The 18,487-nt window shown below is 38.6% G+C and overlaps 2 protein-coding genes across 4 annotated transcripts in view; both read right to left on the bottom strand.

Annotated features, from left to right (window-relative positions):
• The window catches only part of MAT1A (methionine adenosyltransferase 1A), a 42,604-nt gene extending 34,464 nt beyond the window's left edge, over nt 1–8,140 (bottom strand). The window contains exon 1 of the mRNA XM_042240794.2: nt 8,049–8,140. Coding sequence (XP_042096728.1) covers nt 8,049–8,064 — 16 coding nt within the window. The 5' untranslated portion in view covers nt 8,065–8,140. The remainder of the gene's footprint in view (nt 1–8,048) is intronic.
• The window catches only part of DYDC1 (DPY30 domain containing 1), a 39,954-nt gene continuing 23,088 nt past the window's right edge, over nt 1,622–18,487 (bottom strand). For 2 of the 3 annotated variants that reach the window (XM_060406558.1, XM_060406557.1), the window contains exon 8: nt 1,622–8,140. In XM_060406558.1, the coding sequence (XP_060262541.1) occupies nt 8,069–8,140 (72 nt within the window). In that variant the 3' untranslated portion in view covers nt 1,622–8,068. Of the gene's footprint in view, nt 8,141–13,071; nt 18,053–18,487 lie in introns of those variants that run through there. The other variant, XM_042240795.2, reaches the window with a different exon arrangement.

Below are 18,487 nucleotides of genomic sequence, written 5' to 3' on the forward strand. Positions count from 1 at the left end.
TCAGTCTTGTCCGACTCTTTGCGACCCCATGAACTGCAGTCCACCAGGGTTCTCTGTCCATGGGATTTTCCCATCAAGAATACTGGAATGGGTAGCAATTTCCTTCTCCAATTATTCTGTGTACTCTTGTGTATTTTGGGGGTATTTCGTAATAATTAAAAAACTTTAAAGTAGTATTTCATTATACTTGTTAATACTAGAAAATCTTATTTCTGTACAAAAAAGGAATGTTTCAAAGCTACAGCCACAAGAGGTGTAAGGCCTTTAAAAACTGAATCTTTGTGACATCTAGTGGTAATAGTAATAGTTACAATTTAAGGGAAGCCTGGTAGGCTACAGTCCATGGGGTTGCAAAGAGTTGACAGGACTGAGCTACTAACAATACACAATTAGAAGCAAATTTGATTCAATGTACCTGATTTCTGCGTTTAAATAAATTTCACAAAACTTTTCAAATTTGCCCTTTTTATTTCTGTTTTCAGTAGTCTATTATTTTGTTCAGTTGGTAAGTTGTGTTCACCTCTTTGCAACCCCATGGACTGCAGCATGCCAGGCCTCCCTGTCCCTTACTGTCTCCCGGAGTTTGCCCAAATGGTCTATACTTGAATATTTTTAATGGGGATGGCACTTTGGAATAAGGTTATCATCTCGTATTTATTCATTATATGTCTCAGTCAGTGGTCTTGTGAGCAATGTGTCAGTAATGTTAGTTCCATCCCCAAACAACGGGACCCCTGCCACCCCATTTTCCGGGAGAGAGCAGCAGAGAGGCTTGGAGCATCTCCCTCACACCCTGCTACACACCCAGCTGCCAGGCATCCCTTCCTGCCCCTCATCTGCTCCTCCTGCATAATCCCTCTAAGCCCTCAATGGCCCCACCATTATTCTAGGCCAGGGTTCTTCCTGCAGTCAGCTTCCAAGTTTGCTTATGGAATTTGTCATAGCTAACACTTGTTTTTTTTACATTCCTCCACCAAACTGTGGGTGACTTGAGAGCAGGAATCACGTCTGATACATACCTTTCCCTTGGGAAACTAGAACAGTTCTTAGCACATAGTGCGTGCATGCATGCTAAGTCACTTCAGACGTGTCCGATTCTTCAAGACCCCTTGGACTGTAGCCCGCTGAGCTCCTCTGTCAGTGGGATTCTCCAGGCAATAATAGTGGAGTGGGTTGCCATGCCTTCCTCCATGGATCTTCCTGATCCAGGAATTGAACCCACATCTCTTAAGTTTCGAGCATTGGCAGGGGGTTCTTTCCCAAAGAACATTCACTAACGAATTTCCACTACCACAGCCCAGATTCCACCCTTCATTACCTGAAGCCTAGACTAAGACCACAGCATTCTAAGCCAAAACCATGCTAACCACAGCTTAAACTAAGCCTCTTAAAACCATCTCTTTGCAAAATAGCACCACTTTCTCATCCCCCATTCCCAATAAAGTTTTCAATGTACGTGTCTCATATCCATTCCCACTCTCACCCTAAATGTCTTAGCTTTGACTTTAATAAGCTTCACAAACTGGTCCAGATCAGCTTTCCTGAACTTCCCTCCTACTTCATCACTAAACAGACCTACTATTTCTCAGGCATCCTGCAGGCATTCTCACCTTCATTTCTCTGCTCACATTTCTACTGCTCATCCACAGTCAGTTCTGTACCTTTTTCTTTTTGCGTGTGTATGTCTTGTTTTGTTTTGATCTCTCAATTCCATGAATCTCTAAGTGGCTTCTATCCATGTAAACAGTTCATAGCGCTAACTACCCAACTGGTTGTCTGCAGTTCCATCATTATTTACTTTCTCGTTCATGCTCTTTCTCACCATGTGCAGAGGGCTTTGCAAGGCTCTGAGCACCTCTCACAAAACTCTATGGTGGGATTTGCTAAGTCCTCAGAGGGGAGCCAACAAGAGGAACTTGTTGAAATAAGGAAAGTTAGATAAAGGGCGGGAGGCCACTGACCACAGTTGGGATAAGCTGTTACCATTTTTTATCTGAAGGGAGCTGGCACATGATGCTGAATAGTGTGTTAAACAAGCAACGTTTTATAATTTGATGAAAGACTGATGACAGTGACACCAGAAAGGGGACAAGCTACGAAACCTATCTCACGGCTTTGGAACATGAGAGAAAGAGGAGTATCAGGCTCCCTGTACTGGATGAAAGATAACCACAAGACGGTCCAGGAGGACTCTTCCAGCATAAATTTGGCACCTGAACAGTAATGAAGCCATTTATGATACTGCAGAGGTGAGTATGTATAGTCATGTACGGATGTGAGAAGTGGACCATAAAGAAGGCTGAGCACCAAAAACTGATGCTTTGAACTGTGGTATTTCAGAAGACTCTTGTAAGTCCCTTGGACTGAAAGATCAAACCAATCGATGCTGAAGGAAATCAATCCTGAATATTCATTGGAGGGACTGATGCTGAGGCTGAAGCTCTAATATTTTGGCCACCTGATGCAAAGAGTTGACTCATTAGAAGAGACCCTGATGCTGGGAAAGACTGAAAGCAGGAGGAAAAGGGGACAACAGGGGATAAGATGGTTGGATGGCATTCCCGACTCAATGGACATGAGTTTGAGCAAGCTCCAGGAGATGGTGAAGGACAGGGAAGCCTGGCGTGCTGCAGTCCATGCGGTCACAAAGAGTCAGACCTGATTGGGTGACTGAATAACAGCAGAAGGTGAGGAGGACGAGCTTCTAGGAAAGTAAGTCAAGTCTGCTTCAGATGCGGCTTTTTGTAAAGCTCTCAGCGTAGGTAAGCACATTCAGCAGCTTAAGCATGTCACACAGAGCTGGGCAACAAGGCCAGCTCCAACACGTTAGGTGAACAGCTCAACTTCCTTTCTGAAACTTCCTTTCAAACACAGGCTCACAGCAACAATCCTGTAAACTCAGAGTAGAGCCTTCAACATTAAGAAGCACTCAGCCCACTTCTCTCCTTCACTAACTTCATGCCTCACCCCTTCCCACCCACTCACAAACTCACTTCTGTCTTGCCCCCATCCTTAGAGTACGTGTTTAGGCTGGACAATGGGCACTGGTCCTGCTTCTGATTTATAGTCAAGCTCCTTGGTAGGGTCAGAATCCTTCCTTAACACTGACTCCTTGGCTGGGCCAAATCTTTGAAAATCCTCTACCATGAGCTATGCTATTTGCTCTTGTCTCTCCATCCCTCTCCTATCATTGCTCTGCGCCAGGCCAGGAATCTGCTTTGAACAAGGCTACTCACCTCCTCCCCTAGAGCCACAAGGCTACTCACCTCCACCCAGCTGACAGGGAGCCTGGGAGCCACACACTCCACTGTGGTTCTTGTTGGACTCTAGACCCCACGGTCTTGTGATATCTACCAAATGTCACCTCTAGGGCACCTCCATTACCCACTGACTGCCCTACCTCTGAGTCTGTAATGGGCTATTGGAGCATATGATTTAAGAATGCTGAGGAGGTCTCTACTTACCTAGCAGAGCACCCAGCATGAAATAACATGGTAATGGTAACAACTTCACTACTTGAGTACCTGCTAAATGCTAGGCAATGCTACTAAAGCTTTATATGAATTAAGCCATTTAATCTTTACAACTGTAAGAGGCAGGCATCATTACTTATTATACAGATAAGGAAAGTGAAGCAGAGTAGGTATCTATAAAGTGTTTTCAGAATGAATAAATTTAAAGTGGGTACACAGAGTCATCCAACAATCATTTTATTCACCCATTCCCCCAGCAGATATTTTAAAATTCATCCTCACTCAAGTACATAACCAAACTCTGTCCTCCTTTCCTTCTTTACCAAGAGGACTAGAAGTCCATACTGAAAATTCTAGAATGCACTACTATCCCAAATGTTCTTCCCCTTCACTCACAATATCTACTTCCCACCCCTGGATGAGAGCAAAAGGGTAATTCCAAAGTGCCTTCCTTCCTTTGTAATTTTGCTCCACACCTAATTCTCCTTCTCCAGGAACCCTGTTCTAAGTCTCCTGAACCACACTTCCAGCCTCTGCCTCTCAACTTGCCAACAAGTTGACTCAGCTGCCTCTTGCCTACTGCCAAAAACATGAAACTTTTTTCTACCCAAAGGAGAATCCCTTCTCAATCCTGCAAAATTCTCAAGCACTTTCTCTTCATCACAAAATTTCTCCAAAGAATAGCTTTACAATATCTTTCCCTTCTCTACCAAAATTCATGCCTTAACCATATGATCTGAATTTCACATCCACGTACTTCATGAAAACTGTGAAAAGCCCTCAAGAACCATCATGGGTCTTTCCATACATCACTCCAGTATCTCAAGTCTAAACCATGGAGGCTGGCATCCCTGGCCTCCATGATCTGGCTCCTAATAGTCCCTCTAGCCCTCTCTTTGACTAGTTCCTTCACATCCCCATGGGCTTCCCTTGTGGCTCCGTTGGTAAAGAATCCACCTGCAATGCAGGAGACCTGGGTTCAATCCCTGGGTTGGGAGGATACCCTGGAGAAGGGGAAGGCTAACCTCTCCAGTATTCTGACCTGGAGAATTCCATGGACTGTACAATTCACGGGGATGCAGAGAGTCAGACACGACTGAGTGACTTTCACTTCACTTCACTTCACATTCCCATGGGTTTCACATGTTCAAAACTTACCTTTCCCTTAAGGTTCTTTTCAAGGTTCTCCCTTTCACAAAGCTTGCTCAAATAACTCCCTCCTCAGGTTCAAGAGGAAAGGGACATATATATACCTATGGCTGATTCATGTTGAGATTTGACAGAAAACAACAAAGCTCTGTAAAGCAACTATCCTTTAATTAAAAAATTAATTAAATTTAAAAAATAACTCCCTCCTCTAATTTCTTTGGTCCTATTTGTGTCAATTAATTGCTTCAAACAAACTGCCCCAAATATGTGCACACAGTTTTCAGTGACACAAAAGCTCTGTCAGGGAAAAAGTAATACTTTATTTTCCTGTCCTACAGTAACTAGCAGGGGCAGGACTAGGGCAATGTAAACAGAGTGCCTAGAGGGCAAAATTTAAGAGCCAGGCATTCTCCAGTTCCTGTAATTACAGAGTTTGCACTTAAAACTTTTATCACATTTGCCTTACCCTGGCCCTGCCCTTTAATTAGGGATGTCTCTTTGATACAGATTGAGAATAAAGGAATCTAAACTGATTAATCAATGAATGAATCAATGGTGTGTAAGTACTTTGGGTGATAACTACTCATCTTTGTTGGAAATGAGATTGGAGATGATATATATATAGTGCAATCACGTGAGACAGGAAAAGAAGTTTGCTAAACAGTTTCTAGGAATATAATAACACTCAGGAAGATAGAGGCTCACCTAATTCTTACATAAGATGCTGCTGTATCTGAATATAACACCTGGATTTATTTATTGCTGTCAAGCTGTGAGGAACCTGAGGGTGAAGCCAATAGGAGAGAATGACAGAGCTAAGACGAGGGAGCTAGAGCCCTGATCTGCCATGCTTGGGGCCTGCCATCCTCTGCACTTCTTGTGGAGATGATTAGTTATCTGATCCCTGAAGCCAGCTGAATTGGGGTTTTAAGTTATTTCAGCCAAAACAAGACTAATATGGTATCATTTCCCAAGATGGAGTGATGTGTGTGGCAGAACAGCCAGGTTACCTCTGCACCACCCTCCTCTCTTGCTTCTTCCAAGAGAAGGATGAGTGGGTCTGGTCTAAAGGCCGCAGGCCCACCTGGGACTTAGAGCTCTTGCTCCTCAATGTCTCAGCCAATCAAACCAACCAAAGACCCTCTGTGCTTTTATCTCCCCCTCTGAGAAGCCAATAGACCAGGCTCTCCACCTGGCACAGACAGAACTGCAGCTTCCTGACTGCTTTTCTTGAGACTAACCAGTAGGAATGAAACACTGTTTTGGCCCAGTGTCCAAAGGGCACTCTTTGATGAAATTAACATCCATGAAGTCGATTCTTTGACTCATAAGGGGCATTTGGCCCCTTATGCCTAGTTTCAAACAGGATAAGAGATATAAGTCATTAGGTACATTCAGGACTCCTAAAGTCCTCAGAAAATAATCACACTGAACGTCATAAAACTAAGAAAGATGAGTATAGCAAAGGAACAGTTTTTCATGAGAAAAAGTCTATAGGGTTTGATCTTTGGCTTCAAGCCAGAATGGTGTAAAAGGTTCAGGTCTTGCACATGAAACAAAACCAGGACAAAATACGTGAAACAATACATTTCAAGACAGTGATGGCTGAGCAACAAGGGACAGTAATCACGAAATGAGAGAAAAAAGTGTTCTCTACTACAGTGAGGGAGGGGGAAGTATATGAAGCCTGGTGACTCCTTGACTGAAGGAAAAGGAACTGAAAGCACAGAGAAACCTACAGAGGGTCCACTTCGAGTCTTCAGCTGGGTAATAAATGCCTGTGTATGAGGAAATGACACAAAGCTAAAGAAGGAACCGCCTGAAATGATTAGACAGCATGGCTCAAAAAGACTCAGGAAGAAGTTCTCTTCCTGTCAATCACACATCAACAAAGTGGTTTTACTACATGCAAAAAGAATCTGGAAAAGAATGAATATATGTCTATGTAAAGCTGAATCACTTGACTGTACACCTAAAACTAACACAAACTGTAAATCAACTATATGCCAATAAAATTTTAAAATAAAATAAATAATTCTCTAAAATAATAGATTTTAATTGGAAAAAATAAAGTCATTTCAAAAATATAATAAAATAATTGATCTTCCCACAGCCAAAGTGGGACTCCTCATAACTCACTAGCATCGGGTAGCATACGTTCAAGACTATTGCCTTAGTTGCAGGGCAAAATTAGCCCAAGACGGAATGCTCTCTTGGTCCCAATTCACAAAGCTTCTTAAAACTAAGACCTGAAAAGATATCAAACTATTTCCAAGTAACTTAATTACACCTAGGAGAAAAGCTCGAAAATATTTACTTTAGGAATAAAAATGCGCAACATTCAAGAAGACAAAATTCACATAAAAAGTTACCAAGCAAAGAAGAAAAATAACCTATAATAAGGAAAAAATAAATCAAAATTGCCCCAATGCAATGACAGAATTAGTAACCAGAAACATTAATGCAAACTTTCCAATTGTCTCCTATACATTTTATAAGCAAGAGGAAAGAATGAACATATTAAGTAGAGGATGGATGATATTATAAAAATAATAAATATAAATGCTAAATATACCAGACAGGATTAACAGTAGATATCGCAGAGAAAAAAATCTTTAGCAACAGAAACTTTCAAAAATGAAACATGGAGAGGCAAAAAAACAAAAAGAAGGGAATTACAACATCAGTGAGCTCAGTTCACCCTAGAGAGAAAATAGTAAAGAAATACTTAAGAAATAAAGACTAAAACTTTTTCCAAATTTAATAAAAACCTAAGCCAAGAAACTCAAATAAACCTAAGGCATACAAAATATGAAGTAAAGTACACCAAGGCATATCAAAATCAAATTGTTCAAAACCAGTAATAAAGATAAACTATTAAAATCAGAGAAAATAGACATATTACATAAGAACACCTAAGGGTGACGTTAGGTCTCTTACCAAAAACAAAGCAATGAGAAGAGAGCAAGAAATCATCCTTAAAATACTGAAAGAGAAAAAACTGTCAACTTACAGTTTTATAAGCAGTAGAAAACTGCTTCAAAGGCAAATGTCAAAATCCAAAAAACATTTATATACAAAATTCAAAGGCTTACATCTCATATCATTTACATGATAGATGATTATAGATTTCATTTAATGTTAGAAAGAAATGCGCCATTTGGCCTTATCTCACTAGGATGCCTAAGAACAAAACTAAACAATTTTAAAATAAAGGTAAAATAATGATTTCCAAAAATAAAGATCTCTAAAAATATCTCCCAAAACCCTCTTCTCCATAAAAACAGTAATAATGCTGGTATAAACTGTCAAAACCAACTTTTTCAGAACTCAAAATTAACCAAAGACTGGCAAAAAATTCAGGGAATATTCATTCAAGAAAAATAGCTGAATCTCAAGAATAGCATGAACCTTGTGGCTACTTACCTTTCTCTATTCCCATTCCCCTATCCCAAGTCTATGGTAGTCTTGAAAATCAACAGAGCTTTCATGTTGAAACCATGGTGAAAATCAGTGACCTATTAGCCAAAAATAAATAAATAAATAAAGGCAGAATCAGGATGGAACTTATCTAAAGGCCAATCCCCAGAAAATAGTCATTATTTGACTTTCCTGGAAGTTCCATGGAAAATCCCACTTGAAAAAACTCTATTTGACATGACTCGAAGTTCACCTATGCAAACAAAAAATCAGCACCAACTTTTTTTTAACATCATGGCTGACTGATACAGTGATAATGACTGGGACAAAGAACAAGATGACCAAAACCTTAAGTCAAAAAGCTTAAGAATGAGATTCCGTAGGGGACTATTAAAAGTTCTGCAATATTGCTAGAAAATGACATGGCTGCTGGGTTGCATGCCTAAGGCTATATATACAGTTAAGAAAGACCCAAGACGACCCTAAGCTCTCATCTCTGGCTGAACTGGAGGAGGCTCAACACAATCAGAAAGTGAAGATTAAAGCAGAGCTATAAACTACATACCTAAGCATTGCATGTACGCCACAACAAAGTCTGGAAGATTTATCGGTTTCAAACATCTAAAGAAACCTCTGTCAAATCAAAGGCTGACTAAGCAACCCAAGCAGACTTCAGTGACCACATATGACAATACATACAGACATGATAAAATAAATTCAGAAAAGTTACTAAACAAACAAATAACAAGAACAAATAGCAATAGTAAATTCTGTGGTGAGGGTAGAATCTGTTTTCCAGAATTGTTAATACATATGTTTTGAAATCCCCACTTTTCAAAAAATTGCAAGGTATGCAAAGAAACAAGAAAGTATGGCCCATATTCAGAAAAAAAAAAAGATTATTAGAAATTGTCCCTAAGGAAAAGTCAAGCATGGGATTTATTAGACAAAACCTTAAATCAACTATTTTAAATTTGTTCAAAGTGCTAAAATAAACCATAAAAACTAAAGAAAACTTAGAAATTCTGGAGTTGAAAAACAGTGACTAGAATGAAAAATTCATATGAGGAATGCAATAGCAGAGTTGAGCTGGTAGAAGAATAAATCAACATTATGGAGATAGGTCAATTGACATTATTCACTCTGAGACAAACAAAGAAAAAAAATATGCAATAACAAAGCCTGAAAGACAAATAGAACACCATCAATTATACCAACATGTGCATAAATGAGTTGCAGAAAGAAAAAGAAGCTAAAATAATATTTGAAGAAATAATGGTCCCAAACTTCCCAAATTTTATAGAAAATATTAAACCACAAATCCAAGAAGCCCCAGTGTACTCCAAGTAGGATAAACTCAAAGAGATGCATATTGAGGGAAATCATAATCAATCTATCCAAAAATAAGGACTGAATCTTGGGAGCAGCAACAGAGAAGCAGCTTATCACATACAAGGGATGCTCAACGAAATTAACAGCTAATTCCTCATCAGAAACCTTGGAGGATAGAAGGCAGTGGGATTACATATTCAAAGTGCTGAAAGGAAACACTGATAATAACTCTATATCCAACAAAACCATCCTTCAGAAATAAATGAGAAATTAAAACAAAGCTAACAGAATTCATTGCTAGCAGACTTGCTCTGCAAGAAATACTAAAGAGAATTCTTCAGGCAGAAGTGAAACTGGACAGTAATTTGAATTCCCATGAAGAAATAATGAACATTGATACCCATAATTATGTATTTTTTGTTTGTAACTTTTTCTCCTATATTATTTAAAAGCAACAATTAAAAGTCTGTGTTAATGGGCATACAAATTTGAAAGTGTTATTTCTATGACAATGATAGCACAAAAGAGGAGGAAGAAAGTAGAGCTATGTAGAAGCAGTTTCTGCTTCTTAATAAATAAAATTAAGTAGGCATTATTCTAAACCAGAGTATTATTTATTAATATATTTCTTTTAAAGGACAGTGTCTTCAATAAACAGTGTTGGAAAAATTGGATAGCCACATGCAAAAGAATGAAACCACTAGCTTACACCATTCACAAAAATTAACTCAAAATTATTAAAGACCCTAAATCATAAAACTCCTAGAAGAGAACATAGGTGGTAAGCTTTTTGACATCATTCTTGGTGATTATTTTTTAAATTTGACATCAAACCAAAGGCAACAAGACCAGAAATAAACAAGTGAGACTAAGTCAAACTAAAACGCTTCTGCACAGCAAAAGAAACCATCAACAAAATGAAAAGGCAACCTACCAAATGGGAAAGAATATTTGAAAAATCATATATCTGCTAAGAATTCATACAATTCAATATCAAAAAAATTTTTTTAATAGGCAGGCAATCCAAATAGATAACTTTTTCAAAGACACGCAGATGGCTAACGTGAAAAGGTGCTCAACATTACTAATCATCATGGAATGCAAATAAAAACCACAAAGAGATAGCACTTCATACCCACTAGAAGGACTTCTATCAAAAAAACACAAGAAATAGCAAGTATTGGTGAGGATGAAAAGAAAAGGAGCCCCAAGTACACTCTTTGGGGAATTGTAAATTGATGTAGCCACTATGAAAAATAGTACAGGGTTCCTCAAAAAAATAAAGTGAAACTATATGATCCAGCAATTCCACTTCTGGGTATTTATCAAAGAAAATTAATACACTAACTCAAAAAGATATATGCACCCCATAAAGGATTATAAGGATTGTATGTTAATTCTATGCCAAATTAGATAACGTAGGTGAAATGAACAGACTCCTAGAAAGACATAAACTATAAAAACTGACTCAAAAAGAAACAGAAATACTGGCAGTAAAGAGAATGAATTAGTAATCAATAGCTTCCAACGAAGAAAAGAATAGGTCTAGAAGGCTTTATGGGTGAATTCTATCAATTAAAAAAATTCTACCAATTAAAGAATTATCAATACTAATCCTTCATAAACTCTTCCGAGAACAAAAGAGAAAGGAATGCTTCCTTGCTTAGTCTATGAAACCAGTATTAAACATATACCAAAGCTAAGGACAACATAAGAAAACTAGAGACCAGTATCTGCTTTGAATATGGATACAAATATCCTTAACTAATTCCTAGTAAATTGGCCCTAGAAAAACATAAAAAGGATCATATCATGATAAAAACATTCAACACATCATGAATACATGGAATTTTTCAATTGATTAAAAAAAAAAAACTCTAAAATACCCCAGTCACAAAATATTTACTTGTGAAAAATGGAAAGCTTTCCCCCTAAAATCAGGAACAAAACAAGGATGCCCACTTTCAACACTTCTATTCAATGTTATACTGAAAGTTCTGGCCAGAGCAATTAAGGGAATAAAAAAAGAATTAAAAGGTACACAAATTGGAAAGGAAGAAGTAAAATTATCTCTCTTTGTAAATGACATGATCTTGTGTATAAAAAATTCTAAGCAATCACAAAAACAAAAAAACTACTAGAGCTAATAAATAAATTCAACAAAATTTCAGGATATAAGACCAATAAACAAAACCAACTGCATTTCAGTATATAAGTAATGAACAATGTAAAAGAGAGATTAATAAAATAATTTCATTTATAATAGCATTAATAATGCTTAGGAATAAATGTAACCAAGAAGGAGCAAGACCTGTGTGCTGAAAAATACAAAACATTTTTGACAGAAATAAAGAAAACTTAAATAGAAAAACATCTTGTGTTTGTGAATTGGAAGACTTAACACTGTTAAGATGGCCATATATCCCAAACCTGTCTAAGGATTCAATGAAATCCCCATCAAAATCCCAATGTACTCCCTTACAAAAATGAAAAAGACAATCCTAAAATTCATATGCAATTTCAAGGGGGCCTAATAGCCAAAACATTGAAAAAGAACAAAGTTGGAGGGCTCACACTTTTCAATTTCAAAACTCATAAAAATTACAAAGCTACAATAGTCAAAAGAGGGTATTACTGGGATAAAAACAGTAATATAGATTGATTGAATAGCATGGAGAGTCCGCAATGTATGTAAACCCATACATATATATTATCTTAACTGATTTCAACAGAGTGCCAAGACTTTTCGATGGAGAAAGAACAGTCTCTTCAATGAACGGTGCTGGGATGACGGAATAGGCAAACGCAAAAGAAGGAAGTTGGACCTTTACTTCGTATTATATATGAGATTAATTTGAAATGGATTAAATATCTAAATAAAAGTTAAAATTATGAAACTTTTCAAAGAAACCATGGGTGTAAACCTTTATGACCTTGGATTTGGCAATAATTTCTTAGACATGACATCAAAAGCACAAGCAACAAAAGAAAAAATGGATGAACTGGACTTTTTGAAAATGGAATCTTTGGAGGATTAAAAGACGCCATCAGGAGAGCGAGAGAATGGGAGAAAATATTTGCAAATTATATAACCAATAAGTGTCTAGAATCCAGAGAATATATTTTTCTTAAAAAAAAAAAACCCAAAAACCTTAAAACTACAAAAAATAAAAATAACAAAATAAAAACAGGCAAAGGACTTGAAAGAACATCTCTCCAAAGACATAAATATGACCAACAAGCACATGTAAAGATGCTTAGTTATTAGTAATTACGGAAATACAAACCAAACCACCATGACACATGACTTCACACCCATTAGGATAGCCACACACACAAAAAGAAAATGGTAAATACCAAGTGTAAGTGGGGATGATACATTGTTGGTAGGAATGTGACATGGTGTAGCTGCAGTGGAAAGTAGCTTGGAGGTTCCTCAAAAACTTCAACATGGAATTACTGTATGACTCACTCCGAGGTATATACTCAGAAAAACTGAAAACACATGTCCACATACAAGTTTGAATACACAAGTTGATAGCAACATTATTCACAAGAGCCCAAAGGCAGAAATCACCCTAGTGTCTATGAACTGACAAATGGGTAGGTGTGGTATATATCGAAGCAGTAAGTTATCATTCAGTGACAAAAAATGTACTGATATATGGTACAACTTAGATGAACTTTGAAAACATGATGGAGGTGACAGAAGCCAGGCCATATATTCCATTTATTTGAAGTTTCCAGAACCAGTAAATTCATAGAAACCTACTCAGCAGTTGGTAGGGGCTGGGAGGAGGGAGGAATGGGGAGTGATTACTCAGTGGGTGTGTAGGCTCCAGCTCTGATAAAGACATCCTGGAACCAGACAGTGAGGATGGCAGCATGATATCAAGTACAGCGATGGCCGACTTTATTTATGGCCACTGAACTGCACACTTTAAAATGGTAAAATGGTAAATTTCATGTTATGTGCATCTTACCACAATAAAAAGTAAAACATATAAAAAGTCTAATTCTTTATGAACATTGAGCTATACAAACAATTGTTTCAGATCTTTTAAAAAAAAATTACTTTAATTTTCTTGTCCCTATCCAGAATCCAAATAGTGAACTGACAGAAAATACTGACTTTGATGAAGAAGGAAATGGCAACCCACTGCAGTATTCTTGCCTGGAAAATTCCATGGACAGAGGAACCTAGCAGGCTACAGTCCATGGGGTCGCAAAGAGTCAGCCATGACTGAGCACATCAGCAGCACTGACTTTGAGGCCCAAGAAAGGCCCAGTCCAGGTCAGCTCTGTCACTTACCAACTGTTTAAAACGAGGCAAAACCCCTCTCTTTGTGCCTCAGTTTCTTCATCTGCAGACTAGTGAATAATATCAATTATGCACGGTCCTGAGTAGTGGAAACACCATACATAAGGAATAAAGGAGCTTATTCACTTACCAAGGTGATGATAATAAAAAATAACTAAATCAAAGAAGTACCATGAGTCCATAATGATAATCAATTAAAAGAAATTCAGGAAAAATTGTCATTATTCATAACTACTTGAATTCCTTACTTTTAAGGTTAGCAATTAAGGGAAAAGAAACAATTATCTCTTTTTAGGAAGAATTACTTTTGGGGATAACCAAATGATTCTCAATGATTATGAAAAACTTTTCAGAAGAATGCTGGACATAAATGTAAGAGGAAACTAGAATTAACAATGAATTTCACAAACTCCAATGCAAAGTTTGATTTGGATAAAAATTAGCAACTAATATTAAAATGATTAGGATTGGTGGTCATATAGCAACCATACAAATTACTTCAGAGTTGCAAGAGGGGCACGGAAGACTAGAGGCACAGAGTATCATCACCGTAACCCAACAGTTCTTCTTAACTATACCAACGGTGGGTCAGATGCTGTGATTTCTGATGTTATACAGAAAAATTAGATTAGGAGTTGCCTAGAGTTGATGGGGAAGGACCTAGGTGTCATGACCACTAAACCAGACAGTTTCTTCTTGGGGTGATGAAAATGTTCTAAAACTGATTTTGGTGACAGTTGTGCAAACCAGTGAATGTACTAAGAACCAACGAATTGTAAATTTTACATGGGTGATTGTGAATTTTATCTCAATAAAGCTGTTATGTCCCAAAATATATACAGCTGGATAAGTCATCTTCAATCCAAACGAAATTTAAAATATAGCATCTACAGAGCAGAAAACTGAATTGGAGAAAAATTAGGTATCCAGAAGTATCAAACACAAATGAACAATAGAGAGCTTACAGAAAAAACACATTAGGGGGAAAAATACTGAAAAGTATCTGCTTTCTCTATTTTAGCTAAAAATAAACATTTACATAGTACCAAAATTGTGTGGCACAGTGACCACAAAAGTTCCAAGCATTTAAAAATGTTGAAAAATCAGTGCTCAAGCATCATAATATTAAACCAAAATTTTAATTAAAGTGTAGTTTTAAAAATTGCTATGTCTCAGAAGTTAACCTATAACTTCAGCCTTAACTTCAGCTGAACAGTGAACTTAATACTTGGCTGTTCAAGATTCAGCCGAAATGTCTATTTAACTGCATGATGCCAATACATGTGGAATCTAAAAAACTATAACAAACTAGTGAGTAAAACAAAAAGAAGCAGAAACCTATCATTTATTTCTGTTTAGATCCTTTATGTCTCTCCATTCTTTCATCTCTTCCTTCTCTTTGCCTTCCACTAACAGCCAGATCAGGAGGAAAATCTACAATCAGTCAGTCAGTTCAGTCGCTCAGTCGTGTCCAACTCTTTGCAACCCCATGAATCGCCGCACGCCAGGCCTCCCTGTCCATCACCAACTCCTGGAGTTCACTCAGACTCACATCCATCGAGTCAATGAGGCCATCCAGCCATCTCATCCTCTGTCGTCCCCTTCTCCTCCTGCCCCCAATCCCTCCCAGCATCAGAGTCTTTTCCAATGAGTCAACTCTTCGCATGAGGTGCCCAAAGTACTGGAGCTTCAGCTTTAGCATCAGTCCTTCCAAAGAAATCCCGGGCTGATCTCCTTTAGAATGGACTGGTTGGATCTCCTTGCAGTGCAAAGGACTCTCAAGAGTCTTCTCCAACACCACAGTTCAAAAGCGTCAATTCTTTAGCGCTCTGCCTTCTTCACAGTCCAACTCTCACATCCATACATGATCTCAGGAAAAACCACAGCCTTGACTAGATGGACCTTAGTCGGCAAAGTAATGTCTCTGCTTTTGAATATGCTGTCTAGGTTGGTCATAACTTTTCTTCCAAGGAGTAAGCATCGTTTAATTTCATGGCTGCACTCACCATCTGCAGTGATTTTGGAGCCCCAAAATATAAAGTCTGACACTGTTTCCACTGTTTCCCCATCTATTTCCCATAAGGTGATGGGACTGGATCCCATGATCTTCGTTTTCTGAATGTTGAGCTTTAAGCCTAATTTTTCACTCTCCTCTTTCACTATCAAGAGGCTTTTTAGTTCCTCTTCACTTTCTGCCATAAGGTTGGTGTCATCTGCATATCTGAGGTTACTGATATTTCTCCCAGCAATTTCAACCAAAACAGGATCTTATCTAGCTACTTAAAAGTATGCCAGAACAGGAGACATCCCCACCCCATCCTTTGTTATCATTGTTTAGTCTTTGCTACCCTATGGACTGTGAAGCTCACCAGGCTTCTCTGTCGCTGCAGGAGATGCGGGCTTCATTCCTGAGTTGGGAAGATCCCCTGGAGAAGGAAGTGACAACCCACTCTAGTATTCTTGCCTGGGAAATCTAATGGACAGAGGACCCCATCCTTTGGGTGGGTCTAAAATACGTCTTGCTGCCATTAGCAAGAAACTCTAAGACTCAGATTCAAACTCAGCATAAGTGTCTGCCTGAAGATGACAGGCTTGCCCTAGTCCCAGTGGGCATCTGCTGTATCTGTGAGTCATCTCTTGGTGGAGATGGGAGCCTCTTCCCTTGCACCCTGATCACCAGATGAATCTTCCTGAGGGCTCTCTCCCCAGACAAAGGTTGAACATCTTTCATCTCCTTTCTTATCCCATTCTACCTTCTTCAAGCTCTGGCTGGAGACTCTTCACACAAGACCACCCCCTAGCCCAGAGCCACAAAGCTTCACCTTGAGTGTTGACTAACACTCAGAAACTCTTGTTGCCAAATCCCAGGGCCAGACTGCACTCTTTGGCGAGGGGCATGGGCTGACTGAGTCCAAGATGCGCTCTGAGCCTGGCTTTCCACACCTAGCCCTCCTTGATAGTGCCACACTGGTTGAGGCTGAGGCCGAGGCCTTGAAGGACACTCTCCTGCTGCCTTCAACACTTCTGCCTGGGTGCAGTGAACACAGGTCATCCATACGGGGGGGCAGAGTGCCTGGAAGCCTGATGGACACAGAAGTTATTGATGGCTCCAGGGCACCTGGAACTTTTTTCTGAAAAAAAATAAATAAAATGCACAGAACTGGACTTCCCTGGTGGTTCAGTGGTTGAGAATTCACCTGTAAATGCAAAGGACACAGGTTTGACCTCTGGTCTAGGAAGATTCCACATGCTACAGGGCAGCTAAGCCCCTGCACAACTACCGAAGCCTGTTCACGTAGAACCTGCGCTCCTCCACAAGAGAAACCACAGCAATGAGAAGCCTGTATACCATGATGGAAAGCGGCCCCCGCTCACTACAAAAGCCACCTATGCACAGCAGTGAACACCCAGCGCAGCCCCAAATTCTTTAAGTTTTTTAAAAAGTACAGAACTGATGTAATGTTTCTTTTCAATGAAATCTGTATTCTTTCCCATATTTTTTTTCCCCTTTTTTCTTTTCCCATTTAAGCAATTAGGTTGTTCTCTTCTCATTGTGTCAGGAAAGGTATATTATAACTAAAACCAGATTTTTTTTTTTTTAGAAGAAGCCTCTTCTTGGCATAAACATAGATTTGGAAAAATTTTTTATAAAAGTAAATTTCTCCCTAAAGTTCAAAGCTAGCCCTGAAACTTCCAAGAGGCCAAGAGTGCAGTCAGGGTCCACAGACCGCCCAGCATCCACTGAAGGAAGCGAGATCTTCCCTTCAACAGCAGCACATCATCCCTCTGACCAAAGATTGTTCCAAAAGAAACAAAGCTTCCCTATCCGGGAACTTGACATCCCTCCCCACCCCAGCTGCGTCAATAAGCATGGATTAAGTGGAACTACAAAGATCATTTCCCAGCAAACTGGGGAAGTCTTTGCAGTGCACTCCCGGGAGGAAATCATCATATCTAAAGCATGTTGAATGTTCCTGAGCCCTGCAGAGTGGCAGCCTCTTTCACTTCTCACAGACCAGTAACTTTCACCTCAGGCAATCTTGTTCTCATACAGATGCACACAGTTCTTTTCAGCTGGTCTCCCACTTGCTCCTTTTGGTTGCTTTGGAAAAAGTTCTCTCCTGTTCTCTCAATGACATCACACATGTAACCAGTTACATTAAGAAAACAATATTTTAAGGCCACACTTGAAACTTATTTATAAAGCTGTGGTTAGAGGGAGGAAAAGCAGAGTACAAGTTTGGAGGGAAAAAAAATACAACTGGGGACCTCCTATTTTGAATCTTGGAACAAGAAGAAAAATGTATTGTTCTTAGGTTGGTTGAGCCTACAAGTCTTGATCAATGTTTAAGGCAACCTAGAAACAAAATGAAAAGTAAATATGATTTAATACAATTATAAATTTTAATTAATACAATTATTAACTTTATGCTTTGTATTAAAATTAAAATTAATAAAAATTAATTGTAGCATATTGTATTAAAATATGCTTTAATACAATTAGAAGTTTTAATTAATACAATTAGAAATATAATTGTCCTTGGAAGAAAAGCTATGACCAACCTAGACAGCATATTAAAAAACAGAGACATTACTTTGCCAACAAAGGTCCATCTAGTCAAAGCTATGGTTTTTCCAGTAGTCAGAGTTAGACTATAAAGAAAGCTGAGCGCTGAAGAATTGATGCTTTTGAACTGTGGTGTTGGAGAAGACTCTTGAGAGTCCCTTGGACTGCAAGGAGATCCAACCAGTCAACCCTAAAGGAAATCAGTCCTGAATATTCATTGGAAGA

The sequence above is a fragment of the Ovis aries genome, chromosome 25 (genome assembly GCF_016772045.2).
Source record: "Ovis aries strain OAR_USU_Benz2616 breed Rambouillet chromosome 25, ARS-UI_Ramb_v3.0, whole genome shotgun sequence".
In the NCBI taxonomy this organism is placed as follows: Eukaryota; Metazoa; Chordata; class Mammalia; order Artiodactyla; family Bovidae; genus Ovis; species Ovis aries.